This window comes from Leptosomus discolor, chromosome 2 (assembly GCF_034619465.1).
Source record: "Leptosomus discolor isolate bLepDis1 chromosome 2, bLepDis1.hap2, whole genome shotgun sequence".
NCBI classification, from domain to species: Eukaryota; Metazoa; Chordata; class Aves; order Leptosomiformes; family Leptosomidae; genus Leptosomus; species Leptosomus discolor.
In genome coordinates this window covers 119,438,702-119,466,312 of record NC_141392.1, presented here as the reverse complement: position 1 = coordinate 119,466,312, position 27,611 = coordinate 119,438,702, and the positions used below count along the sequence as shown (strand labels likewise).

The following is a 27,611-nucleotide window of genomic DNA, read 5'->3' as shown; positions in this document are numbered from 1 at the left end:
CACCCTTGAGCCTTCCAGCAAGGATGTGACAGATGCTGTGAAGGACAGCCTACTAACTGTGCCCAAATCCAGACCAGCAGGAAACTTAAATGCTTCTTAGGCAAACTGACTTTTAAGCAGCCCTTCCAAGGAACTTACTAGTTCACCAGGACAGCGCTGCTCTCTTATATGCCTTGCTCTTGCCCTCTGTCCTGAAACTTACTTGATCAACAGCCCATGTGACTAAGAGTCTGTTGAAAAAAAATGTTAATATTATTTGCTTTTCAAAACAAAGCAAACTTCAACTGATACGTGCAGGTTCACTTTAAAATACCATATTTACTGAGTTGAATATAGCTCAAAAATTGAGCTTTAAAGACACTGCTGGACTATGGGGAGTAAGGGTTTCTTAGTGAGCAGTTTTAAGTTTTTCTACAGCTTCTCTCTATGGGAAGACATACTGCATCTTTTTGCTAGAGCCACATTCAACTGTGGGTTCTCATTTGCAAATTATCTCTATCTAGCTCTGAGACAGGTAAGACTCCTGCCTCTGAACATCTTCTTACTCTGACCTACTGCCTTCCATCACAAAAGACTCTGTAAGAGCCAGTTCAGCCAGCATCTGAGAACAGCCACCAATGCAGAGGAAAGGGGAAATGGTTTAAAGTGTCACGCACTACAGAGAGGAACAGAGAGAAGAGAAAAAGCATTTTCTAAGCAACTGGAACCACAGGAGACTGTAGATGGATAACATACAATGACCCAATCTGGGTCACTAGGACTGGTTCCTCACCGTTAATGGGAAAAAAAAAAGCGGCAAGCCATCTTTAAATGGTCAGGACTTCGGTTTTGCCTCTCGTTTGAAAGAACCATCTCCAGCCGCACAGGACCCCATGCACCAAAAAAGGACTCTGGTTCCCTACTGATTTGTAGGGTAAGGCACCACCCCCTAGATCACCACCTCCAGTCACCAGGCAAAGGTTGTTTGCATTTTAGCTGCCACAAACTCTCCCATGCTGGGAATGGAATAAGGCCAACACGCAGACTTAGAAAGTCTGAAGTTACCTGAACTGCTGTCGAGATGAGAAGAAATGAAGCTGTAAGCTTCATGTATGGACCATGCTTCATGGTGAGTCCAAGCCCCTTACAAAAAGGAATTGCTCTGTCTGAATTTAAGGCATAAGGATCTAAGAGGAGTAGAATACATAAAATAACAATCTTTTCCAGAGATGAATGTGAAATAATCACTTCTAAATCTAGGCATATTTAAATATATCTTACCATCTTTCTCCTTTACTCCAAGAAAAAGAATGACAATTCCAAGAAGATACACACCTCCTATGACGCCTGCTGCAATCATATAAACTTTTGCCTTTGAAAAGAAAAAAGACATATTTGAAATGGTGACAGGAGAATGACAAGTCATTATGAAAATCTCAGTTTCTTTCTGGTGAGACATCTGCAAATGAAGAAATGCCTGTCTACATACAGCCAACTGTCTGTCTTTTACCTCTGAAAAATGTTCACTTCTGCAGTTCATTTATAAACAACACCTACTTCAGGATAAATCCAGGGCATGTAAGTACATATTTCTTGCAACAAAAAAGAAGCTGTGAACAAAAGGGCTACTGTGTTGGCAACCTGAATGTTTTAAAAATTTGCTTATGTTGAGACTAGCTATAGACACACACAGTCATCTATCAAAAACATCCATAGAGTGATTCTAATTTTTAGTAAATCCAGTTGATCTAGCTACAGACAGCAATCTGTGTCTTCACGCTGGGTGGGGAAGGCCGCAGTACTGATGTAAACATAATTACTACAGTTACTGCATTTATACATAATGATAATAAAGACTTCCATTAGGCTGTAATAAATTTTAGAAATCACAGTTTTATGACAATGTTTCGAGAATATGGCAGCTTGCATGCTTGTTTTCCCAGTCCAGTGGTGCCCAGTGACAGGACAAAGGGCAACAGGCACAAACCGGAGCACAGGAAGTTCCACCTGAATGTGAGGAAAAACTTGTTTACTCTGAGGGTGGCAGAGCGCTGGAACAGGCTGCCCAGGGAGGTTGTGGAGTCTCCTTCCCTGGAGACATTCAAAACCTGCCTGGACACGACCCTGTGCAACCTGCTGTAGGTGAACCTGCTTTGACAGGGGAATTGGACTAGATGATCTCCAGAGGTCCCCTCCAACCCCTACCATTCTGTGATTCTGTGATTACTTAGTGAAATAGTCAAGCAAATTCAGAAATCTTTTCTTCCTATTAGCCAGGGGAACAAAGCCTCCAAAGATACCTCCCACACCATCAGATCACATTTATTGTTTCTATTTCTGACTCTGAAATAAAGCTTAAAAAAATTATTTTGCTTTAGTATTCTGTATTAATTTATTTTGTACTGTGTTATCAAAGATAAAATAAGTGCTGGTTACAGAGCTTTATGACACAATGATTATTTGATAGGAAAATTGAATTCCAAATTGTCAGTTATATGTTGCAAATGAAATGATTATAAATCTAGAAGCAGTCGGTAAATCAGCGTGCAATTACAAAAATGTACTCCCAAATATAAAATCACTTAGTATAGATGCAAAGGCAGTCAGATGAACCATGTCAGTATAGACAACCTTCAAAACAACACCTTTTTTTAAGATATTTACATTTCAGAAGGGGACATGGTGAAATATAGGAATGTAGGACTATTGTTTATTTCGGATAAAGGCCTGTTATTTCTACATGGGAGCTATAAATTAAGTCACAGAGTACTTTTATACTATTGGTTATGGCTTGCACAGACCACAGACTGCAGTATTGTATATACCTGAATTCACTTAAATGAGGTAATTTCAGCCTCAAAAGCAGCCTAGCCAGGAGAGAAAGGGCTGGAAAAAAGGATAGCAATAAGAATCCTTTATGAATTTTATATTCTGTGTCTACTTATTTGTTAATTTGCTCGAAGCAATTGAATTAAATGCTTTCTTTCACAGGTCATCATTAAGTGTAATTTAAACTATCATGGATATTCATCGTAGGCCAAATAAGATTCTCTGACCCTAAACAAAACTTGTTAGCCCATCTATGAACTATACCAATATCCATATGCTTGGTTTCCAGTAGGAAAGATCCACTTCTAAGCTTACAGGAACAATTTCAGAAGAGCTTAGAAATAACTGTTTCTTCCACTTCCTTTCCTTTAATTGTGAGCAAAATAGTATCAGTCATTCACCAGGTCCTCTTTTAAACTATGCGTGCTCTTGAGCAGCTAAGAATTAGGCCTTATGACCAAAGGAGACAGGGTCATACTCCTGAATGGCACTACAAGAAACAGTCAAGATTTGGCCTCTTCTAAATATTGTATTTTAGACTGATGGAGGTACTTCAGGTTCATAGACCCTAGTCCTGCCTCAACTTGTAACTCAGTGTCCATCAACCAAAATTCAAGATCCAACATCTGCTGTTGATGGTAATGTTAGATGCATATTCTGTTGTGCGTGGTGCAAACAAAAAGCAAACGCCCTGTCATGAGATGCAAGCAGCTCCCCCCCGTGGCTGGGTGGCCATGTACGCTCCTATAATCCCACCAAATAGACGTCTGGTTATGTGAACAGCAAAAAATTTCTAGTTCTCATAAAAGAAGGTAGCAAGGAGTGAGGTGGGTTGCCAGAGCAGTTCATTCAGACTATAGCCTCTGCCCAGGCCTGAGGGCTCTTTGGGGAAAAGGAAAGGAAAGAACAAGGAGTGTAGAACCTTACCCACGGAAAACAGTTGGACACCATAATCCAGACCGTTCTCAACCATGGGATGCTAGTCATATACAAAACCTGAGACGATGACATGCAAAACAGTGGAAGAAGGAAAAAACAAAGGCCAAAAGAAATGAACAGATAATCCTCACAAGAAATGAGGCTGCTTGTAAATAAGTAAGTGAAATGAGGAAGGTAATATCTTTAACTAAATCAACCCATATAGTTGAAAAAAAAAAAAAAACAAGACAAATTTCCAGTCACACTGTGACTTCTTCAGATCTGAAAAATGTTTGTGTGTCTAAAACCATTTTCATCGTTTCCCAGTGTCAGTAGGTAGTTTAACGAAAGATACTACTTCCACCTACAAACTCTGGCTACTTTAGGCTATGTATCTTTGCTATTTTTTCAAAACAAAAACCAACTTGACATTCAACTCGTTGTGAAGCTTCTTTCTCCATCTCTCCCCTACCTCAAAAAGGACAGGAAAGCAATGTGCTTAGACAGAAAGGACATAAATCCAGATCATGTATATTTTTTTCCCTTAAAGCCATTTAAGAGATCTGAAAGTGGAAGTTGGTGATTATAGCATAAAGCAGATTCAGACAAGGAATCTGCTGTGCAATGAAATTCAGCTTCCTCCATAACTTTTCAAGCTACTCCTCTTGACAATTCACAGAGCTGTAATAGCACCATAGTTTCCTACATCAAGCCATTGTCCTAGAAGCTAAAAAGGAAGACAGGATGATGTTCTGGGTCTTGTTAAAATATACACTATGGGTTACCCAACAAGCAACTTCAAAAACTCTTCAATCAGCTATAAAATGGCATGGCCACTTACCAAAGCAGCCCAGCTCTCCCCAGGCAGTTTCCCAGATCTGCTTTCTGAGAAGCCTTACAATGACCTGTGCCAAACACCAAGGATCAGGTGGCACAGAGGCAGTGTCTGGGAGCGAGGGGAGGCAAGGGTTGGTCCCCTTCCTGGAGTCTCAGTGCTGGTGCCAGGGTATGCAAATTCAAAGCATGCCTCAACCCAAGTCTTTAGCTTGCAATTTGACGGCTGCTGAAGAGTGGTAATAGGAACTATTCTACTGCAATAAGCAGAGCACAAATACATCCATCCTGATTTGCACCAAGCACCTGAGATTAGACTCAAGTCCAGGAATCTTCTTAATGGGAAATTTCATGTATCAGTTAATACATGCACTGACAGGGAAACAGATGAAAATATAAAAAGACTGAATCTACGAACTGGTAAAATGGAACCAACAAACAGCTGATTTCACAAGTGACATAGAAAAAAATCACTACACAAGGTAAATGTTTGATTCAGGGCCTGTTTCAAGACCACCAGAAAAAAATGGAAGATTATCAAATTGTGTTCATTGGGGTTTTAGGATTTTCTCCCAGATAGAAAACCTCCTTTGTTTCTCAAAAAATAGCAAATGGAAGCATGAAGAAATTAAATTACTTGTGCAGGATTACAAGAGAAATCTGCCGTGGAAAATGAAATAAACAAGCATGGATCTCTAGGTTCATTCCACATGTTAACCACTGAGCCGTGCTCCCACTAATTGCCTGTTACCAACCATTTACTTTCAACGGTGCTCTGTACCTTCACAAGAATACAGATTCCAAGTAAGACTTAGAGTTTTGTTCACATAACAGCCGTTAATCTTTACCAGAGATCTCTAGTGATATCTACTTTGAAAGCAGTATTGCTGAACTGAAAGATTCTGCTATAGCCACTCTTTCCATAGAATCACAGAGTTATTTGGGTTGGATGGTACCTTTAAAGTTCATCTAGTTCCAACCCCCCTGCCATGGGTAGGAACATCTTTCACTAGATCAGGTTGCTCCAAGCCCCATCCAACCTGGCCTTGAACACTGCCAGGGAGGGGGCAGCCACAGCTTCTCTGGGCACCCTGTGCCAGTGTCTCACCACCCTCCTCATAAAAAATTTCTTCCTTATATATAATCTAGATCTACCCTTTTTCAGTTTAAAACTGTTGCCCCTTGTCCCTTTTACCAGGCCCTGGTAAAAGGTCTTTTTCCATCTTTCTTGTATAAGTCCCTTTTATATATTGAAGGGCTGCAATAAGGTCTCCCTGGAGCCTTCTCTTCTGTAGGATGAACAAATCCAACTCTCTCAACCATTCTTCATAGAAGAGGTGTTCCAGCCCACTGAACATTTTTGTGGCCCTACTCTGGACCTGCTCTAACAGCTCCATGTCTTTCTTGTGCTGGGGACCCCAAACCGGGTGCAGTATTCCTGGAGGGGTCAAGTCAGCTTTTCTTGCTAAGATTCTAATTTAAACTGTAAATCAGCCCCTAGTGAAAACAAAGGGCGGCCATATACCTCCTAGCTACTTTACAGAGTTTGGCATCTTGCACCCTCAGCAAGTTTGCTGATGACACCAAGCTGTGTGGCGAGGTCGATGCGCTGAAGGGAAGGGAGGCCATCCAAAGGGACCTTGACAGGCTGGAAAGGTGGGCCCAGGCCAACGTCATGAAGTTCAACAAGGCCATGTGCAAGGTCCTGCACCCGGGTTGAGACAATCCCAAGCACAGATACAGGCTGGGCAATGAGTGGATGGAGAGCAGTCCTGGGGAGAAGGACTTGGGCGTGCTGATGGATGATAAGATGAACATGAGCCAACAGCGTGCGCTCACAGCCCAGAAAGCCAACCGCATCCTGGGCTGCATCAAAAGAAGTGTCCCCAGCAGGTCAAGGGAGGTGATTCTGCCCCTCTACTCTGCCCTCATGAGAACCCACCTGGAGTACTGCGTCCAGCTCTGGAGCCTCCAGCACAGGACAGACATGGAGCTGTTGGAGTGAGTCCAGAGGAGGGCTACCAAGATGGTCAGAGGGCTGGAACACCTTTCCTACAAGGACAGGCTGAGAGAGTTGGGCTTGTTCAGCCTGGAAAAGAGAAGGCTCCGGGAAGACCTCATAGCATCCTTCCAGTATCTGAAGGGGGCCTACAAGAAGGCTGGGGAGGGACTTTTTACAAGGACTTGCAGTGATAGGACGCGGGGTAATGGTTGGAAGCTGGGAGAGGGCAGGTTTAGACTAGATATGAGGAAGAAGTTCTTCACCTTGAGGGTGGTGAGACACTGGAACAGGTTGCTCCATCCCTGGCAATGTTCAAGGCCAGGTTGGATGGAGCCTTGAGCAACCTGGTCTAGTGGGAGGTGTCTCTGCCATGGCAGGGGGCTTGGAACTAGATGATCTTTGAGGTCCCTTCCAACCCAAACCATTCTATGATTCTACAATCTTCAGCAAAGCTCCTCAGTGTAATTCTGCTGTCACACTGAGAAGGGGTTGCGAAGACAACAGACAGGAAGCCTCATTTGCAACAGAGTTGTTGTCTCAGCTCTAGCATTACTGATTTTAATGAAGTCATGTTCATGCTCATCAGGCTGGATAATATGATATGGTATAACAGAAACACCTCCACCCTTCTCCCTAAGATATTTTACTGTGCTCCCATAGACACTTACTTGATGAGGCAGGGAATCTGAGAGGTCTGGAAAGCTGGGAGTGTCTCGCCAGGAGTCGGTTGTGTTTGCTGGGGGATTCACAGTGCAGTGATGGGAGGTATGAGCACTGGCCACAATCTGCCCTTGAACTGCAGCTCCAACCAAGGTCCCAAGCACTTCCATGGTCATTCCTAAAGAAGGAAGCACAAATGTGCACTGAGGATGAGAACTTGATTCCGCCACTGTCTGCAAGCTGGCTCATTTGTCTCACTGAAGAAAAACCTCAAACCATTTTCTTTCACAGCGAATAAGCAGAAAAAGCAATGCCAAGAACAGCAGATCTGGAAGTTCAGTAATAGAACATTTTCAAGGAAAGACAGTTTTGTCACCTATTTTCTGATCAGCTTTTAGAAGCCTCCATGGAAGAGCCTCTTTTATACAAGCTGCATGATAGATGCAGCTGACATTAAGACCTACAAGAGGATAACATAAAAACCTTTCATCTCGAAGACCAGAGCAGAACTACAGTTCAAATGTTGAATTCCATTTTTCCAAAGCAGGACTAGTAGCCATAACATTAAACTTTTCATCTCAAGCTTCACAGTAACTTGTGAAACATTTTTCAAGCTAGTTACCTGATCAGACCTCTAGGTTCTCCAACTGTAAAATAAAATTATTACCTCAGGCTTATGTTGGAAATAATACAGCTGCAAAGCTCTTGGAAACAGCAGGTGCTGTTCTTGACTGTCTAAGGCCACAGTCAAGCAGAACTAGCTACCTCAGCCTCAGAGAATGACTCAGATCACTAACACTGCAAGTACCATCGGAACAAGGGATCCTCTGAAAAAACAACCAAAGTCTCCATTTGGGAAAGATCTAACCATGGGCATCCAGCTCAAAGTCGGTCAACAACATGGCTAGTTGTTACAGCTCTGTTGCAGGCAAGTGGTGAGTAATGAGAGTTCTAGACCCTTCTCACCCTGAGGGGTTTCAAGCCTACCACTCCTGTGTCCATGCAATATGGCCATACTCAGCACCCCCATAGCAGGGAGATAAACTGAATTCCTGTCCCAGCTCCAGAGACTATCGACGCATTTTACATGAAGATACATAGGGTTGACTACATGAACAGATTAGGAACAGGGACCAAGCTCCCTGTTTATGAGGGAATGCTTTTCTAACCTAAACATCAGGCTTTTTCTACTTATTCTCTCTCAGTGGCTCCAGGGGTCCCACGTTCCTTTCTCAGAAGCACCACGGGGGATTTAAGGGCCTCTTCCAGAGTGGGTTGTGTCCTGGTGGTTATCATACTTTCCCTGGGAAGTGACAGGCGTTTCAAAAGCTCCCAGGTTTAGGTTTATTCAAGTTCCCTGCTCTATAACAGCCTTCCAAGGTGACCTTGGACACATGTCTTTTTGTGTATCCCTGGAAAGGAATAAAAGTATTTCTCCACCTAACAGGAGGGCAGTGCACACAGACTGCAAGGTGTTCCGACAGTGCAGTAACAAGGGCTGTATGTAGCTATGGAAGATCAAGTAAGGAAAAGGAAAGCACAGCTCCCTAGAAGACCTGGATCATTTAAACCATTGCTAGTATGTTCCCAAAGTGAATGCTTATGAATGGAAAATTCGAGGCTTCACAGAGCGTGAATTTAAACCAATGGGAAGTAAAAACAAAACAAAAGCTTCTTTCCCAAACCACATCCAGTTTTACTAACAATGTTACAGTTCAGTCCATACACACAAAAATGATGGTGGATGGTGGAAATCTCAACCTCAACCTGATCTGAAGTGTTTGGACACAAAGTAGTGTCAGTTGGGCCTTGCAGAGCTTCCAAACCATTGACTACTCAGTGCAAAGGCAATGCACCCGAGTCACACCTTTCATTCAAAATGCCACCTACACATTTGTAACCTTTATTTAGGGCTCTACAGCTGCGTTTCACCAAGCACTCGCAATAGAATAAAACTCAGGAGCACCATTAGAGGCAACAGAAATACAACTATTGTGAAACCTTATTTTCTAAGGAGTGGCAAGAGCTGAGAAACAGGCATATTTCAGAGTACTTGTGTGCTCAGAATTTATAATGTATTACATTCTACCTTAGCCAAGAAAGCTGATCTTTCAGAAAGCAGGTCGTACCTTGAAGTAGGTTATATTGTGCCCAGAACATAAGTAGATTTATGTTAAGGCAACTTTGGAATCCAGTATTTCTACCTTGCATTCATAACAAGAAGCAAGATAAAATTTATAATAAGCAGTTCTGCTTGTCTCCAGTAGAGGGTAATGGACCCTCTGATACCAACCTTTTTATTTTTTAAAGCACACTTCATATTACACAGCTGTTTTTCTTTAAACAGTTGAAGAAATGCCTGGACAACTAACTGCATCCAAGTCTATCAACAAGAAGAATTCTCTATGAAATCCAGAGAGGCAAAACTGTTTAAGTAAAACACTTCTTAAAAAAAAGGCAGGGGAAAAAAGATTCTTACATAATCACAACCATTACAAGAAAACTTGGCTCCAAACAAATATAATATTAAAATATACAAAAATAACAACATTTGAAAAGCCAAAACTATGGTTCATTCCATCACCCTAACTTGGCTTAGGAGAACAGCTGTACACTCAAAAGTTAAACCCTTTCTGAACAATAAAATGACACTATAAATATGTAACACCTCTCAGCCATGGAGTTCAACTGCTTTTATGAGCACAAATTTCACATGCCTATGAAGCCTTGCATGGGACTAGCAGATAGGAAAGTACATTTATTTGGATCACAGCCTCTGAAGACATAAAACCAGACAATAGAAAACACTAGGTACATGGATCTAGTTAGAATTTAGGCCACATAACTCAGAATACAGTCAGTGCCAAAGAATATAACACAACTGGAATCTCCTGCTGTTTAGTCCTGTCCTGTGACTGGCTAGCCCAGACTTTCTCTTGAGATAGTTGATGATGATGCAAATTGCAACTGTTCCATGTGGTCGGAAAGTGATTGGGTTGCTCAGGGGATACTGTACCTAGAATTTCTGACACGATTTTTTTAGCATTTCTGGCCATTTCATTGTGCCTCTATGGTCTAGTTTTCAACCTATTCAAGCAAGCATGTTGAGGGCTAGAAGGACTAATGGAAGAGAAAAGGGCTCTTGCCAGGAAGAGAAAACAGATGCCACAAAAATTACAAGTTATTCTAAAGAAACACTAAGGACAAGTTAAGACAGAAAAGTCCTTTGTGTGATATTTGACTGTTTTCTCTTTGTCTTGCTTACTGGTGGTGGCCATGAGAGACAGCAGTTACATAGTAAAGAAGGTGTGACAACAGAGCTGAAGAGAGTAGAAGGGAGGAAACTGTTCTTACATTCTTTTTATGATCTATACAGGAAAGCTTGAAAATATTTTCATTGCACTTTTTTTGTCTGATCGGATTGCTTCAAAGAAAAAACTTTGGTTTTGATTGTTGAAGAGCCAGAGATATGGTCTGGAAGCCCTCACTCTTAACTAATACAGTCAGAGCGCTAGTTATATTACAGCAAGATCTGTCCTTAAACTACCTGGCATATGTTAGACTTAAACAAACACAGATGAAATAAAAAGAGAAATTTCAGTTGGTGTAAACATGCACACAAAATTACTCTACTGTCCTTTTTGGTGAAATTAACTGCCTTGGTTCTATGAGTTTTTAGAAATTTTTCAGAGAAAACAAGTTTGGGATTTGAATTTACCACGTGAAACGCATCAACCTAAGGAAATCCAAACAAAAACAAACAAAAAAAGAGAAAATACTCAAAATTACTTCCAGACTTTCTTTAACTGAACATTAAAGAAGATCAGCACTTTGTTTTTTCCCCTACAAATCATCTTTAAATGAAATCATTATTCCCTACCCTGACTTGTGTAAGAGTGGTTTCTATTGTTTCGTCTGGCTAGCAATAAACCAAAAAGAGTTTATAGCTAATTTGAGATAATAAAACATTGATGTTTCCTATTTAGCTAGAAAAATGCAAGCATTTAGAAAATAAAATATTTTTCATCAGGTATTAAAAATCTCATATAAAAGTCCAGTTTAGGGACAGAAACCATTAGGAACTTCCTATAGATAAAAGAAAGATTTTAAATAAAACTCAGCCCTAATTCACATGAGAAAGCCCAGATCATACTCACGGTACGCTGTTGCAGAATCTCTCTCCTTTTGGTCTGTGCTGAGAAACATGGTGAGGGCAGAATACGGTACTTGGAATGACTATGTGAAGAAAGAACATCACTTAAGAAATGTCAGGATAAATGCTGTATTCCTTTGATATCCAGGAAAATGGTTTAATGTGACTTTGGAATTCACTCATTTAGAACATTGTATTTTTTAGCACAAAGACCTGTCTTTTCTCTCTGATTCGTAAAACGTATAAAAGGAAAAAAAGCATCTTTCATAATACAAATAATGAATAATAAATTACCAAGAGGCTTCACTTTGATGCTGTGCTCCTTCAGCTTCCTTGGGAAAACATCTTTCATAGCTAAGCTATAAAGCATCTAGTTTTCTTTCCACTAGGAGACTATCATGCTCCTAGCTTGAGCTAACTAACAGGAAGCAAAGCTGTAATGAAGACAATACAATTTTCCACTTTATTCAAACCAGAAGACTGTATAAATCCCCCACCATCTCACTGTAATTCCAGGAGATAACTGTGCAAACTACTTTGTCTTCAGCACACACTCCTTAATTCGAGTTAGGAATAGGTAGAAACACCCAATTGCTACGTCCACGCACTGACAAAAAGGTAGATGAGGACTGTTGCTTTTTTATTTTTACAGCACTATATCTAGCATGCAATTGATACCTTCCTGTAAATTCTTGGTGGAAACAATGCTCTGGTAATATTTATTGCAATGCTGGGTAAACGAGTTCCACTTTTACAGCAGGAGAGGCGTTATCTCCAGTAGTACTTGATTGAAAATAATTACTGAACATTAAAGTCTTGACCTTTTGGATGGTCATGATGTGAGTGGGATCCTGTCCTCACAGTGCTGAACTGAAATAAAATCTTGGAACATACAGATCAAACTCTCAGACTATTGTGAATTGGAAGCGGGACACGAACCTGCTTGAACAATCAAGTTCCCCGTGGTGTTTCCACCACCACAGAGATCTGTAGCCAGACAAACTAGACTCGCAATCCACGTCCTACTCTGTACAAAATGCATTTCTGTTCACCTCCACCAAACATGGCAAGTGTATATGTTTTCAAAGCTCTGCCATGGAAAATCTGGGGTTTTTTTCTTCAAAAGAGAGAGGAAAGAAAATTAATTTTTAGATTTATTTTTATTATTAATAAATATTATCTTAATAATAATTACTATTAAGATCATCTTTCTACAGAGGAGACAAAGGACCTAGGGAAACATTCCAGCTTAACACAGGAATACGGAATTCCCAGGTCCGACAGATCTGTAAACAGGAGAAAAGCCAAAGTCAAACAGGACATACAAACATTTAAAATGTCTGGGAACCACTTTTTCAAAACATGATCCAGTGGAATTCAATCAGCTAGGATACACCCTGCCAAATTGCAATGCAGCTGTCACTTCCAGTCCTAATCTGCTGTGTGATACTGCTTTGCATGGAAGATACCTCGATATTGACTACAAGGCAAAACAGGGTGATGCAGCCCCTACACGTACGGCATGGAACGTGTCACAGAAGTTCTTTGGGATCCACTGAAATGATGGCTTGCATAAATATTGCAAGTTCTGGGCTGCATTAAAAATTCACATGCTCAAACTCTTCTATCCAGGAATAAATATCTTGATGACTACCATCAGTACTATTTCAGCTCTGGTACCCTGACTTTGCGTTGCCTTCTAGCTTGAGTCAAAACACCCAGAATATGGTACTTGGAATGACTATGTGAAGAAAGAACATTACCTAGATGCCACAAATCTACTTGGTCTCCTAGTCTGCTCCTGAATATAGAAGTTATGATAAGTTAGAAATCTAACTGGAATTAGGAATCTGAATGTCTCTGTTGATCTACACAAGGGTGAATTGAGTATCTAGGGCACTGCCAATGAAAGTGACTGGAGGTAATCTGTCTGAATCAACAGGTTATTTGCCAGAGAAAGTATTGGCAGAAACCATCAACCTGCAGAGAGTCTGATAAAAGGACATCTGCCTATCCCTTAAACTCACTGGAAGTTGAAGTTAAATGTAAAATTTTGGTAAATCTCAGTTTACTAAATCTGAATGCATTAACGTAGATAGAAAACAAGCAAGTTACTGCTGAGAACATCATGACCTGTAATCTACTTACGGTGTTCAGTGCTTGGAAAAGGCAGTAGAAAGTCAGGTACCACGCAACTCTTCCCGATATAAAAGGAGGCAGGTACCACATAAAAAAATAGGACACAACTGTGAAGGGTGTATATGCCAGCATCCTGCAAAGATGATTAACATAGGTCAATAATCTTAACATAATAATAGCAAAGCACATTAAATTTTCCTGCTAATAATCAATATAATACAATTTATTTTATGTGCAGTTTTTCTAATACTCATTACAATAATGCCATGTTTTTAAGTATTAAGTGTTAGAGTGCATTAAATACACAGATTAATGTAAAATGTATAGAAGTACCTCCATAAAATGGAAAAAACCCCAGCAAATCTGAAGGAACGGAGTTATATTTCAGTTAACATCTGACTCAGAACAGACACAATTTCCTTGAAGATGCACTGTAACAGCATACCTGTATCACCATTCCTTAGTACATGTCTCAGACTACATATTTATTAGAAAGAACCACGGGAAACTAAGCTCTATTGTCACATCTCTTCGCACACTTCAGCAATTTTTACACAAGCCTACTTATTACAAAGGATTCCCTCTTCCAACGTTAATGACTTCAGTTTTCCTCTCAATTTAGCCTCTTCACTGCTACTTCAAGCAAGTGCAAATACGCTGATACAGTAAATGCTGGAAACAGCATAAAAGATAACGGACAGCCCACTGCTAGAGTTCCTACAGTCTGTATCTTCTTGGGTATATGCTAATTTGTTCCATTTAACTCAACAGCAAAACTCCCAATCACTTCAAACACAAAAGGATGATCTTCTGGTGAGGAAAGTGACTTAAAAAAAAAAAAAAAAAAGAACAACAGAAACTTCAATTCCAGACATTACCATTAAGCAGCAATTAATTACATTAGTCTAAAAATTATTGCATGCAAAAAACACTCGTCAGACTCCATGATATGGAAGGTGATATGGTCAGATGCTATTATTTCCTAAAAGTCTGAGCTGCAGCAGCACCAGGGCTCTGCTGTATTCTTGCAATCAAACATTAAACAATGTAATTAGATGACCAAGATCCCAGCAAAAAATATCCAAACACATAAAAGAGAAACCAGATTAATCCCTTCACAACAGCACTACTGACATTGGGGGTCAGCTGATTATTTTGCAATCGTGAACTGAAAACCTGGAATACAAAAGACTAATGTGGGTAAATAGTTTAGTAAAACAATGGCTTTCCCACACTGCTCTTTGGGATGGACAGCCTCACTGGGAGCTGAGCATTTATAAGGAAAGTGCCAGGTTCTGGTATTCTCTGTCCCTCCAATCCCAGGCCACAGTTCATCCACAGCTGGTCAGCAATGGAAAACACAACTAAGGGTAAAATCCTAACACATCTCAGGGAATCTACCTTCCTCTGCAAAAACATGAGCTCTTCCAGACTGCTGTCCAGACAGTCACCACAGTGAAATATTTTCATGGTCAATTTTTCATGCAACTTTTCAGCAATAACCCTCTTAGTACTCTTCTCCCCTTCCATCCTTTTTCGACATTTCCCTTTCCTCATTAATGTCAGTGAGTTTTCAGAGCTTTGCTGAAGTTGCTGAATACCTAATTGTTCACTGTTATCTCCTTTGACAAAATATTTGACCAGGTTTGTGTTTCAAGTCAACGTTTGCTTACACCTTTTAAACGTATTACATAAAAGATCAATAGTGATTGATGTCTTCTTATTATATTGAGTACAGTATTAAGCTATAGTTAAACATTCACCTTCTTTACTAATCTTTCTGCTTTGCTGGCAAGATTTTCTGAGCCATTTCCATTGCTTCACTTAAGAAGGCAGAATTTCAAATTACTAAAGTATTACTAAGCTAATGGAAGATCCATTTTTTGCTTTGTATAAATATGGTCTGTCCTCCAAAGGGTAGGAACAAAATTCCCATGAAAAAAATTACCACTAACAAAAAAACCCAGACAAAATCCTTCTGGAAAGAAAGCAGCCGTTTGGTGAACACATACTAAAGGGAGGGTTAGATAAGCACTTTTCCTGTAAGAAGTGAGAGTTGTACAGTAGTTGGTTTACAGTGCAAAGGGCTGATAAGTTCTTTCATATCCTTCATGAGGGCTGATATCTTGTTCTAGGATAGGAGTTATTCTAACATCAGTTTAACACTAACACATACATGTATTTGCAGTATTTTCAGAGAACTAGGAAAAAAGGCAGACTACATCTAACGGCATTTGTATAAAAATGTTATTTTCTTTTTGAATAACTTTGTTACTCGGTTAATTCAGTGCTCATTAAAAAGCACTTCATTTACCTGTGGAGTTACCATTTGCCACAAACCAAATCCTGAAGAGAGAAACAGCAGCAAGCTCCTCTTTCCCCATGGAGATCTTGACAAAAACTTTGACTTGAAGGCCCTTTTCCTCCTGGGGCCAAGAGCAGCTGCTCTCAGCCTTCTTCCAACATGTATCTGCCTTCTATTCTTTGTCAGATATAAGCTGGCCACAGACAAGTTTCTGTAGCCCTAAAAATCACACGACAGCATGAGAAACAGCAGCTAAAAAATCTAGGCTTATTTTCCATGAAAATTCAACTTCTTTGCTCACGCTACCACATTTACTCTTAGATTTTGTTGTGAATCAAGTTTGGGGTTACATTAATCCAAAATTCATAGTTAATTCTAAATATCTTACAATACATCCTGCATGAGACAGAGCAGTGATGAGAGACTCCCTATTTCACAAACTACTTAGTCTCCGCTTGACTTCCAAAATATAAAAAGCCCAACGAATAAATGCCCTATGGCATAGGCGAGCTTGGGTTCCTCTAACATGGACCAATCCTTTCCAATTTTCTTGCTTCACACCCATCAGTCTCCTTTCTAGACAAGTAACTTACTTTCTTCTAACCTCTCCTTATGGCACACGGACAGCACACATACAGATGTACTAGCTAGAGTGCATACAAGGGAAAAGTATGAAACAGTGAAACATTACACTGTCCCTTTAGAAATGCTGATCAAAATCTTACAGCACCTCACTCATTATAAAAGTCATTGTGATTTTTTAATGAAGTATTTCAATTACGGGGATGTAAGAGAAGCAGGACCGGAACGGCTGTTGTGAGGAAGAATGTCACAGAGTGTCAGGCAGTCTGGCTGCTGAGCCCTTCGATGCCATGGTGTCACATCTGTTCCACATGTATGCACACATCCTGTACTGAACTGAAAGGCCTAGAGAATTAAAGTTACTGGAGCTCCTGGAAGGCTGATGTGAGAAGCGAAGGCACACTGGGACACAAGTAGAAACAAGTTCCAACTTTGTGGAGGAGTGAAGCCAAACTAAAGGAATCCAGACAAAGATGAAAATTCAACCACAGATTCAAGAATGTTTTAGATCTGAGCTTCCAGTTTTGTTAACAACGCTGTGTCTTGGCTTTATTTGTTTGTGTCTCCAGTGGTGGAAAATGTCTTCTGTTTCCGTGGGTGAACACGTTAAAGGGAATCATAGAATCATTAGGTTGGAAGAGACTCCTGAGATCATCTAGTCCAACCCTTGACCCAACACCACCATGCCCACTAAACCATGTCCTGAAATGCCACATCTATACGTTTTTTGAAGACCTCCAGGGATGGTGACACCACCACTTCCCTGGGCAGCCTGTGCCAACGCTTGACAACCATTTTCATGAACAAATTTTTCCTAATGTCCAATCTAAACCTCCCGCGGTGCAATTTGAGGCCATTCCTCTTGTCCTATCGCTTGTTACCTCGGAGAAGAGACCAACCCTCACTACAACCACCTCTCAGGTAGTTGTAGAGAGCGATAAGGTCTCCCCTCAGCCTCCTCTTCTCCACACTAAACAACCCCAGTTCCCTCAGCCTCTCCTCACAAGACCTGTTCTCCAGACCCTTCACCAGCTTTGTTGCCCTTCTCTGGACAAGCTCCAGCACCTCAATGCCTTTCTTAGTAATAAGGGGCCCAAAACTGCACACAGCATTTGAGGTGCGGCCTCACCAGTGCCAAGTACAGGGGCACGATCACCTCCCTACTCCTGCTGGCCACACCATTGCTGATACAGGCCAGGATGCTGTTTGCCTTCTTGGCCACCTGGGCACACTGCTGGCTCATGTTCAGCCGGACGTCGACCAGCACCCCCAGGAAATAGATGTTGTGACAATTTTTCTTTTTGATTTTACATATGTAGAATGAATACAGTAACTGTTGTCTGGGAAACAGGCAAATAAAAGTGAGTCTAATTCCATGATCACAACACACACACAATATTAATATATATATATGTAAATATATGTACACATTTATGCTTACCAAGGCATGAGCCGGCCAATTTTTGTCCATCTACTTTTGCTAATAAAAAAGCCAGCAACAGGATCAGTAACTGCACCTGAGGCTTTGCCAATGAACAGCACCAAAGAGGCCTGAAATGGAGTAATCTGAAAGTACAAACAGAATACTGTAAACAAGAGCCATTGTTTCACAATACAATGAAAGAGCATAAAGCAACTTTCCAGAAAAAACCCTCAGTGTTTTAAAGAATAATGATAGTTCATTTACAAAACATGTCTGCTGCTGTCATAGAAATTGCTACTGGTTACCCACAGCAAACAAATGAGACACTGAGACAGGCACCACGCAAGAAAGGATTAGAGGGGGGAGAAGTGCAAGGAAGGAGAGATTATGATCGTGTTTAGAACTAGGAAAATGAGTCAGATAGTCAAACAGTGGACTAAAGCCCTTGTTTTAGTCATAAAACCTGACGGACTCTGTAATCATCCTCACTTTGCTCCCCTCATAGCCTTATTTCCCCATATCTTTACCTTGACCTGATCTAGAAAAAAGTAGAGGGAGCTGTTTAGGTGCATTATGTTTTTTCATCTCCTGAGATTACCAACAAGGCTGCCAACTGGTGGCATGTGGCTGTGGAAGAGGCTGTAGCACAGCAGACTTGATCCACTCAGAACTGAACTATGACAACTGAACTGCGTAAGGCACATCTGTTCAAAGTTGCCAGCACATGTTCAACAAATCTCACTTGCAAAATATTAATGGATTACGTAAGAATAAAATGGCCAAGTAGAAAAACCTTTGAATTTAACCCAGGAGGACCATACTTAAGTGCTATATAGAAATACAGTTGATCCCAGGCAACATAGTTATTTTCACCTATGGAGAGCTTAGGAATTCATATCACACAACGGTTAAAAAAGTTGGGTTCTCTTCCAAGTGCCCAGTTCATGCCACTGAATGTGTAGGCCTGAAAAATATCATTGAAACCTACATAAACATGAATGTTTCTCAAATCAATTATCAACAGAGAGACTGCCAAAACAGCCTGTGGGGCTTAAACAGGGACAGCAGACAAAACCCCTTCCGCTATATGCTTCATGCTATCGGTGCTCTAACGCAGCAGGAAGCCTGGTGAATGCGGCCGATACTCCACCAGGCTTGAGCTAGTATCCCCTGCTTTTCTGCAGAGCTTATTGCTCCTGGGCAGCATCACACGGCTTCCAGCTGGTGCAGGTCCCCTGCCCACAGAATTTGCTGTAGGTATTCCCTCGGAGGTGAAAGAAGGAAGCAATAACCTCTGAACGTCCCAGATGACCTTTGTAAAACAAACTTTTGTAATTGCATCTGTTAAATCTTAGCCCAAATTAGGTGAAACTGAAGGGGCAGCCAATCTTCCTGACACCACCAGCTCCGAGACACATACTGCATCCTCGAAAACTTGTGAACAGGGCAGGCTTGGGAACGGCAAATCTCCAGCAGGTAATGACAGCGGCTCTCCAAGCATCCTACTGCTGCAGTGTAGGACAAGGCTGGGATGAGCACTGTGCTGTGTCCTACAGCAGTTTGCTGATGTTGACCTCATCCACCTTCGCTGCCAGGCAGACTTGCCTTGGGGGCTGCACTGGAACTGCTCAGAAGTCACTACTGCTTCTCAAGAGACTAGTCAGCCAAAACAGCAGCCAGAAAGACACAGGGGTTGAAATACTGCAGTTACGAGGGATACAGGGAGAGAAAACTTAAAACTAGGTGGGTTTCACATTAGTATTTTGTTCAGATAACTTGAATAGACAGAAAGGAAGTGGATATTAGATAATAAAGATACTAGAGGTGGAAGAAAGCCTAGAGGAAAATTAAAACCTCTCTTATGTTAGGAGTGGAGTCTGTGTAGTCACCCTATCATCTTCATCATCAGTATGGGCTTACGCATCTCTTGGTTGCATTTTCTTAGCCCCCAAATCTAGACAGTGTCTGTCATCACCAATGCCAGAAAGTTCTCAGTGTTAATAAAATACAAGATAAAATATGCTAAATTCACCCATCTCGAAAGAAATAAAGACCAGGATCCTATTATCAGAGGTTTTGGTGTCTTCTAGTAATTTGACTCAACGATCCTGTGTGGTTTGGGGTTACAGTTATATGTCTGTAGTTTATACAAGTAATTTAGGTGGAACATGGAATTCAGGTGAAAAAACTGTAAGCTACAGAAAGTGAATACAAATGTAATTTTCTTAGAAAGGATCCAGAATAGGTAGAAAGATTACATCCAGCAAGTTTCACAATCTCTTAAAGAGCTAAAATAATTCTGCCCTCTAAGTGGGCAAGAATTAAATCCAGGTAGTGACTATAAAATTACATGCTCTACCCTGAAAATGTGTGGAAAAATTCACAGGATTTCAGAGCTGTTTATCAGGCCTTGAAATAAATCCTGTCCCTGCAGAATTACTTCAGAGAACAAACCAAACCATCAAGGAACAAATAATTAAGCCCCTAAATGAAGTAGTAAATCTATCATTACAAATATTAAGCAAAATTATTTGGTTGCAGGATGAGCTTTTTAACAAAATAATTATTGTTATATCATTTATTTAGGTAGTGCCTAAAGATGGAAGAATGGGCCCCCAGCTTTCTGGACACTCTACACAAACACAAAGAAATGACGACTCTCTAACTTCAAGAATTTTCAGTTTCTGCAATAAACAGAGTGTGGGGAAATTGCCATATTTATAAGCAACCTGGGAAAATTGTATTAATGTTTTTCTCATTCAGTTCACACTTCATCTGCAATGACTTGTATGTAAGTGTGAAACAGCTGTGGTCAGAGCTGCATCCAGCTCCCTGCTGCCTCTCCCAGTTACCTGTTCCACCTCCACCACAGACTCCACACCATCCAGTTGACATCCTTGACACTGCTGTCCAAAACTGGCCCCTTTTCTACATCTTGTGACTTTGATCTCAACAAGACACCCAAGTCAGTTTTACGTGCCAGTCTTACTGTGTTGGCAATTTCATCAAATCACAGCTCCGCTTCTGGCATCAGACTTTTATAAGGAAACCGTAAACCCAGTATTTTGGACATCTCCACCCCTCAAGTCACGATACCCTGTCTCTCGACATCTTAAACAGCAAATGGATAACGATATCTGATCCAGAACCTCCTGTTCTTTCCAGCAAATAAAAACAGTCATCAGCGCTGAAAGCCACTCATGTAGTTTCAGCCACAGCTGTTCTCACAGTCCCTGCAGTTTGGCCTCATCTCCCTAAAATCCTTTTTTCTATCCTGTCCCACCTAGTTACCAAGCAGACATACAAGACAACCCAAAACAGTAAAAAATGCTTATGGATGTTTTTCTTTGTTTCTCTGCTGTCGTGAAATCTAGCTGGAGCAGCTGAAAGTCAGATGAATGTGATGACTCCCACTGCTTTGTTTTACCAGGTCTGCTTCTGCACCAGAGAGCCGCAGACTGGACGCAAAGAACCTTCAGGAAGGATAACTCTGCTTGCTTTGCAAAGAAATTATCCTAGACAAACCAAATAAAGTTTATGTGAAATTATGTTGACTGCTGGATGCAACTGCAGTGATTTTTAACTAAACCAAATGAGCAAAACTTCACAACCTCAACATGGTAATGTTTCAGATGTCTCATATCTTATACTCTCTGGCTCTTGACACAGACAACTGCTTTTTTTTGTGTCTGCAAGCGTGCAAGTGCTACCGTGCCTAAAATTCTAATGTTCCCAAACTAAACGCAAACAATAGGCATTTCAAGACAAAGGGAAGTTGTGAAAAAAAAAAAGAAAAAAAAATATTTCTGGACAACCTTATGCAGTTTCCAGGATGCTGAACAGCTAGAGGCAATGATAACAAGACATTTTAAAAGCTTTACTAGCTAATTCACCTTTTATCATTCCAGGGACATAGTTGACAACATCAGGGTTGAAGTAAGTCTGCAATCTGTAAAGGTTTCTTGTGCTACTTACGTGGGCTATATCTAGCAGGTAGATCTGTAGGAAGAAAGCAGCAGCACTCCCTGCCATTTGGTTTGGGGCACCTCCGATTGCATAGCATAATTTGCCACAAAGGGAGAGCCTGTGTTCCTGTTCAAGATGAAGCAGAACAAATTATGAGAAAAACAAGGTACACAAGTTAAAAGCTATAGAAGTCATAAGCTTGAAGTGTAAGGTTAACACCAAACTTGGGTATTTGTTTCACAGGTATTTCACTAATAAATCCACAGGCCCTCAACCCCTATCGTCAGCAGGCATTTGGATGCTCATTGCTTTGATTTTTAATGGGTTTGTTCCTTAATTCAGCCCCTAAAAACAGATTACAGCATCCTGCAAGGGAATCTGGGTTTACCTACCTGCTTCTTGCAAGCTGTTAAAAAGGAACAAGTCTACAACAAGCAAGAAGCTGCAAAGTGCACATACTGGTACAATATTTTTCTGATCTTATTTTTGTCTTTGAATGTTTAATTCAGATGATTTTAAAGGCTGAAGACTTTTTTTTTAAAAAAAGAACTTCTCATATTAATCTTTCAGACCTTAATAATTGATATGTACTCTCATACCCTAGTAGTTAGACAACATTCATAGAAGGAAAGTTCCACAGCCAAATGCAGACTGAACAGATCGCAAACATTTGTGCTCTATTCCTTCTTTACTTTGTCACAAAATGCTGGTGTGACCCTGGCAAAGTCACTTGACTTACAGAAAAGTCAAGTCAAAAGGAAGATGTATCTTTTGTGAAAGTTGGCGTAACAGGGAAAATTATTTTGGGGCCCAAGTCCTCTTTAGGGGGAACTCATAAGTCACTCTAGGTGTGTTGAAAAAATTTCGTCAAACTGTGCTCTCTCATTTGCCTTTTGATGCTTGAAAAGTACAGTAAGTATCCAAGAATATCCTCTGATAGAATTGCCAAATAAAAGATAAAAGCTGAAAATAAGGTTTCATAACAGTAATTAAAAGACAAAAAATGCACAGAGTCCAACAGAAATTCTAAGGAAAACCACTGTGTTTTCCAATAGTAGGAGCTCCAGAATACTGGAAAGCCTTTAAAAAAACCTTAAGACTTAATTTCATGCCATAAAACTCAAAATACAGAAAGAAAATGACTCTTCATTAATCTTTTATTCCTATCAAAGTGACAACAAATCCAACTCAAATTTAAACTTTTAGGCTTCAATCCCTCTTTAAAGGTTGCTGTCAACAGGAACCAGGAAACATGAAGAGGATCAGCAATATTAATCCTGGGTCTGCCCTCTCTCTGAACTGACTACACAAGCCCTTAATTCTTACATTAGATCAGGATAAAAACAGAGATACGGTAATGAGATCCACCATGATAATATTCTGATACATTGCCTAATTGCTGAACATGTTAAAATTTACTACCGCCTTTACTACCTAACAGAATTTTGATAAGTTTTAGAATTCTAGACAGAGCTTTTCATCATCTCATCATTTTCCTTTGAACTGTTTTATCTGAGTGGGTGTGAACAAGCAAGCAGGAGTATCAGGACTCTTCCTTTTTGTGTTTCCACAGAGAAAGACAGGGTGGCATCCCATTACTACGCCCAGGTAAAGCAGACAGTGCCAAGGCACAAGCTGCACAGCAGGCCTCGCTTGTACTCTGCACTGGCAATTTTCTTCTTTCCAGGGGAAAAAAAAAAAAAAGTGGTAAACAATCACATGACAGACTTTATCAGAACAAGAATCTACTTAATTTGGTAACAGATTTTAAACACATCCTTGCTGTACAAAGTAATTCTCCATTTTTTTTAAAGTCTTATTAAATGTGAGCTTTACTAGACTTGCGGGGTCTATAGTCTTGTTCACTTCACTCATGACGCAGTCTTCTCGTACTTTCCTCCAGGGGCTGTGTACTTTTAAACTTTATAACACCATTTTTTTTTTTAATCATTCCCTCCTAGTCTCACCTCCATCCTCCCAGAAATTAAAGCACTTTAAAAGTTTATTTTCCTTTGCTACCTTCCACTCTGATCTCCAAGCATTAGCAAGATGACTTCCAGCTGAAATCAAGAAACATAAACCACTGCTGTCTGAATCCTGTATCCCATTCCACCCCCAAAATAAGCCAACAAAAACTTTTAGATCCATAATGCTGCTTTCCCACTTGTTTTTCCCAGTAGCGGTCATAGAATGACAGAATGGTTTGGGTTGGAAGGACCTTAAAGATCATCTAGTTCTACCCCTCTCTGCCATGGGCAGGGACACCTCCCACTACACCAGGTTGCTCCAAGCCCCATCCAGCCTGGCCTTGAGCACTGCCAGGGAGGGGGCAGCCACAGCTTCTCTGGGCAACCTGTGCCAGTGCCTCACCACTGTCACTCTAAAAATGTCTTCCTTCTGTCCTTCTTTCAGTTTGAAACCATTGCCCTTTGTCCTTTCAGTAGCTAAAGCCATGATAACACAGAAAAAGTAAGTGCCTATATATAGTAGACGTGATTCCAAAATATTTTTATAACACAAAGAATATTAAGTTCTTAAGAATTAGTCTAATTAAAGCTGTGGTGCAGGAAACAGTCAACAGAGATCTAAACTTCCAGGCTGTAGGCAGTTCTCCTGTCTTTACACCAATTTCATGGTTAGAAAATTTACAACCCTAATATTTTATTTAAAAAAAAAAAAAAAAAAAAAAGTCTCACTGATTCCACACACCCCCAGGATGCTGCTTAACTACTTTCTGAACCACACTCCCCGATCATCTCGGAGCAACATTAATACTTTGGTCACAGCAGTGGCTAAGTTTCCACTATATTTTTTTTTTCTTATAAATGTTATTTTCAGAACAAAACAAGCTGTGAGGTAGGCATAGCAAACAGAGATGTCAGCCACAGAAATGCAGGGAATCAGCAGTTCACAAACTTCCTGAAATGGAGGTTACATCCTGATCACTGTTCAATACCCGTTTTCCTTTTATTTTGCCTCATTACTTTTGGAACTCATTCGTACGTTAAGCCGTAACACACCACAGCAGTTCTACATGTGATTGACTCGTACTGTGAAAGGAAATGTCGCTGCATTCATCGCAGATCTGCTGCCTGGTAATTTCATTGAGAGCCTCCGAGTTTTTATCTGCTGAGAAATAATCATCCAGACTCCACATTCTGGTGTCTCTTTCCAAAAGCAGCAGCCTATAATCTACTTTGACTTTCCATACTGAAGTTATATGGTAATCACTACATTTTCTACCTCAGCACCCTATGAGACAGTGGTAAAAATGAAGGTAGGTCTCTGCACCAGTACAGTGGAAACATTTCTTTCTTTCTTAACTTCCTGGGCTTACAGTTAAGACTAGAAAAGACGCACACAGCAGCTGTCTGTTACAGGATCTAGAGGAGTAAGTCCCCCAGCTTTGGTTGGGTTTACATGGTATCGCTAATAAACGACACCAGAAACCATCCTGAGAAGGGTAACGTCGCACTCGTGCAGAGCAGCGTGACTGACAGCAGCGCACTGGCTATGAGCCCCTAACGGGGATTTTCTCTCAAGGCTGAATTTCCCCACTGCACTGCTTCCTCAAGCAACAGAAATTGCTTGGTTTCAGTAATTTCTGGTGAAAGCTTTTCCACCTGTGTAAGTTTGTCAGTAAGCTTAAAGTACTCCAGAAATTCACTAGAGATCTGAACGTGTAGGCAGTGGTCAAATAAGGAACAAAATATGGAGTATTTACAATGAAAATTTTGTTTAGAGACCCCCGTGGCGTCGTTGAATGTCAACATCAGCTTATTTCTACAATCTTTAGAAGAAACCTCCCACCCCAGCCTCTCATGTAAGAGAAAGGAAGATCAAATGAAGTTAACCAAAACCCCACTAAATACAAACCCAACACATCAAGTTATAATCTTTTTTTTTCTTCTCAGATTCACTTGACAATTTCATACTTATACATGCCCCAGCCATATCAAATTTAGTTGTGTTTCAAGGAAAACCAAGAAAGCACAAAAGCAAAGAGATTTGGTTTTGCTTCTTAAATAGAATAAGTTTAAATATTGCTACAGAAAATGAACGCATCTCATAGAGTGTATTTCCTTTATTTTTAATTCTCTAAGTTAAAACCATATTTTCATTCCCTTCCCCAACAGAACAGAAATTGAATACAGTGTTTACAACACATCATCTTATTTCTGAAGAAAGTACTTAAGCACATTGAAAACAGCTCTTTGCAACTGTGTGAAGATGTTGCATGAGCATTACGGACATAGGGAGCAGCTGCATTTTGTCCTAAGCTATTCATTATCAGTCGAGTCCAGAACTGAACCAACAAGTAATTTAAAAGCAGTAAGAAGAGAGAGTAAAACCTGTGACTCTGAGATAAAGGCTAGTCTAGGTTTATCTGAGAAACAATGAAAATGTCGCTAATGAGGAGCAGCTTTTAAGTCAGCTTTTCTCTCAATGTAGAAATAATAGCAGTATGGTCCCTCACAGAACAGAACCATTACAACTGTGTCTTAAAAGCACGGGATAGTCACAGGTGGCACCATGTCCCTCATACCAAGTATCTTGAGGACTGTTTTCAGGTTTCTTAGTGACATCAGCCCATCCCTGAGTGGAAGAAGTACCAGGAGCAGGGCCTGGGTGCAGACACCAAGGGCACACAAAAGAGGCAGGACACAGTGGTGCTTTCCTAGGACGTTCTCCCAGCAGCCGGCAACATAGCGCTGAGGGGCTCTACAACCCAAAGGTGGTGTACCCCTGTTTAAAACCTTCAGATTTCTCCCATGAATTCACCCAGATGCTTTCTGAACACAAAAATCCAAGCCAGAACAGCGTGTGCCCGCCGCGTCCCATCAGCTCCACGGCTTGAACGCCCCTCCACCGCACTGTGAAGGATTACCTCAGCCCCTCGGTTTTGAACCTGCCCCTGCCCAGTTTTACCAGATGCCCCCTCAAGAGCCAGGGAGCGCGGGGGGTCCTCACTTGCCTCTGACCTGCCTCTCCACTCCCAGCTCGGCAAGACCGAGTCTGAAGAGGAGGCGTTTAGATGTTCTCTCACTCGCAGCCCTCCTCGGGAAGCTGGGAGCCGATGAGAGGGTTTCCCCCAGGAGGGTGAACCCCCCTCCCGCCCGCGCCCCTCCCGGCACTCACACCCCACCTGCCTCCACCGCAGGGAGGGCACAGAGAGCGGGCAGCGAACGAGGCTTTTGCTGCCACCGAAGCACGTAGTGCACTCGAGGGACATTACACGGAGCCTCTCGGTGAGGGCGGGGCGGGCGGCAAGGATTTAAGAGCTATTTCAGGTACGTCGCTGAGACGGGCTGCGCCGCGCAAGAAGCGCCACACAGAACACGGCAGGAGCAAGTTCAGGCCGCCCCAAACACCCCCCGGGAGTGCCCACCCCCCTTCCCCGTAACCTACCGGCAATGTGAATAGAAACCCAGCGGGCTGGGGCCGGAGGGCCTGGGCGGGACCGCTCCTCACGCCCTGGACCCTAGCCCCGCGGCCGAGGGGCTCCTCAAGCCGCCTTTCCCCTTCCCCAGCCCCTTACCTCCTCCTCGGCCGGGCGCTCCGGGGTGTCCTTTGCAGCCCCCGCCATGGTAAAGCGAACAGCCCACCCCCGTCCGACACCTGCGTGCCCGGGGCGGGGCGGCGGAGGGAAGGAGAGGGAGAGCGGGTGGCGTCCTGCCCTCCCGACAGGGGCGAAGGCGCTATCGCTACCCTCCAGGCTCGGGAGAAGTTATTCCCCGAGACAGTGGCCCTCTCCCCGCCGCGGGCGAGGGCTGCACGGGCGAGCCCGCCGAGCGCCCTGCGGGCGGCAGGACACCCCCGT

The 27,611-nt window shown here is 41.6% G+C and overlaps 1 protein-coding gene across 2 annotated transcripts in view; it reads right to left on the bottom strand.

Annotated features, from left to right (window-relative positions):
- MFSD2B (MFSD2 lysolipid transporter B, sphingolipid) overlaps positions 1–27,377 on the bottom strand; it is a 39,299-nt gene extending 11,922 nt beyond the window's left edge. The window contains exons 1-9 of one of the 2 annotated variants that reach the window (XM_086461621.1): positions 27,330–27,377; positions 21,800–21,916; positions 17,843–17,967; positions 13,524–13,647; positions 11,380–11,458; positions 7,227–7,400; positions 1,537–1,571; positions 1,261–1,351; positions 1,045–1,166 (exon numbers count right to left, since the gene is read on the bottom strand). In XM_086461621.1, coding sequence (XP_086317747.1) covers positions 1,045–1,166; positions 1,261–1,351; positions 1,537–1,571; positions 7,227–7,400; positions 11,380–11,458; positions 13,524–13,647; positions 17,843–17,967; positions 21,800–21,916; positions 27,330–27,377 — 915 coding nt within the window. The remainder of the gene's footprint in view (positions 1–1,044; positions 1,167–1,260; positions 1,352–1,536; positions 1,572–7,226; positions 7,401–11,379; positions 11,459–13,523; positions 13,648–17,842; positions 17,968–21,799; positions 21,917–27,329) is intronic. The other variant, XM_086461620.1, reaches the window with a different exon arrangement.
- Positions 27,378–27,611: the final 234 nt, after the last annotated feature.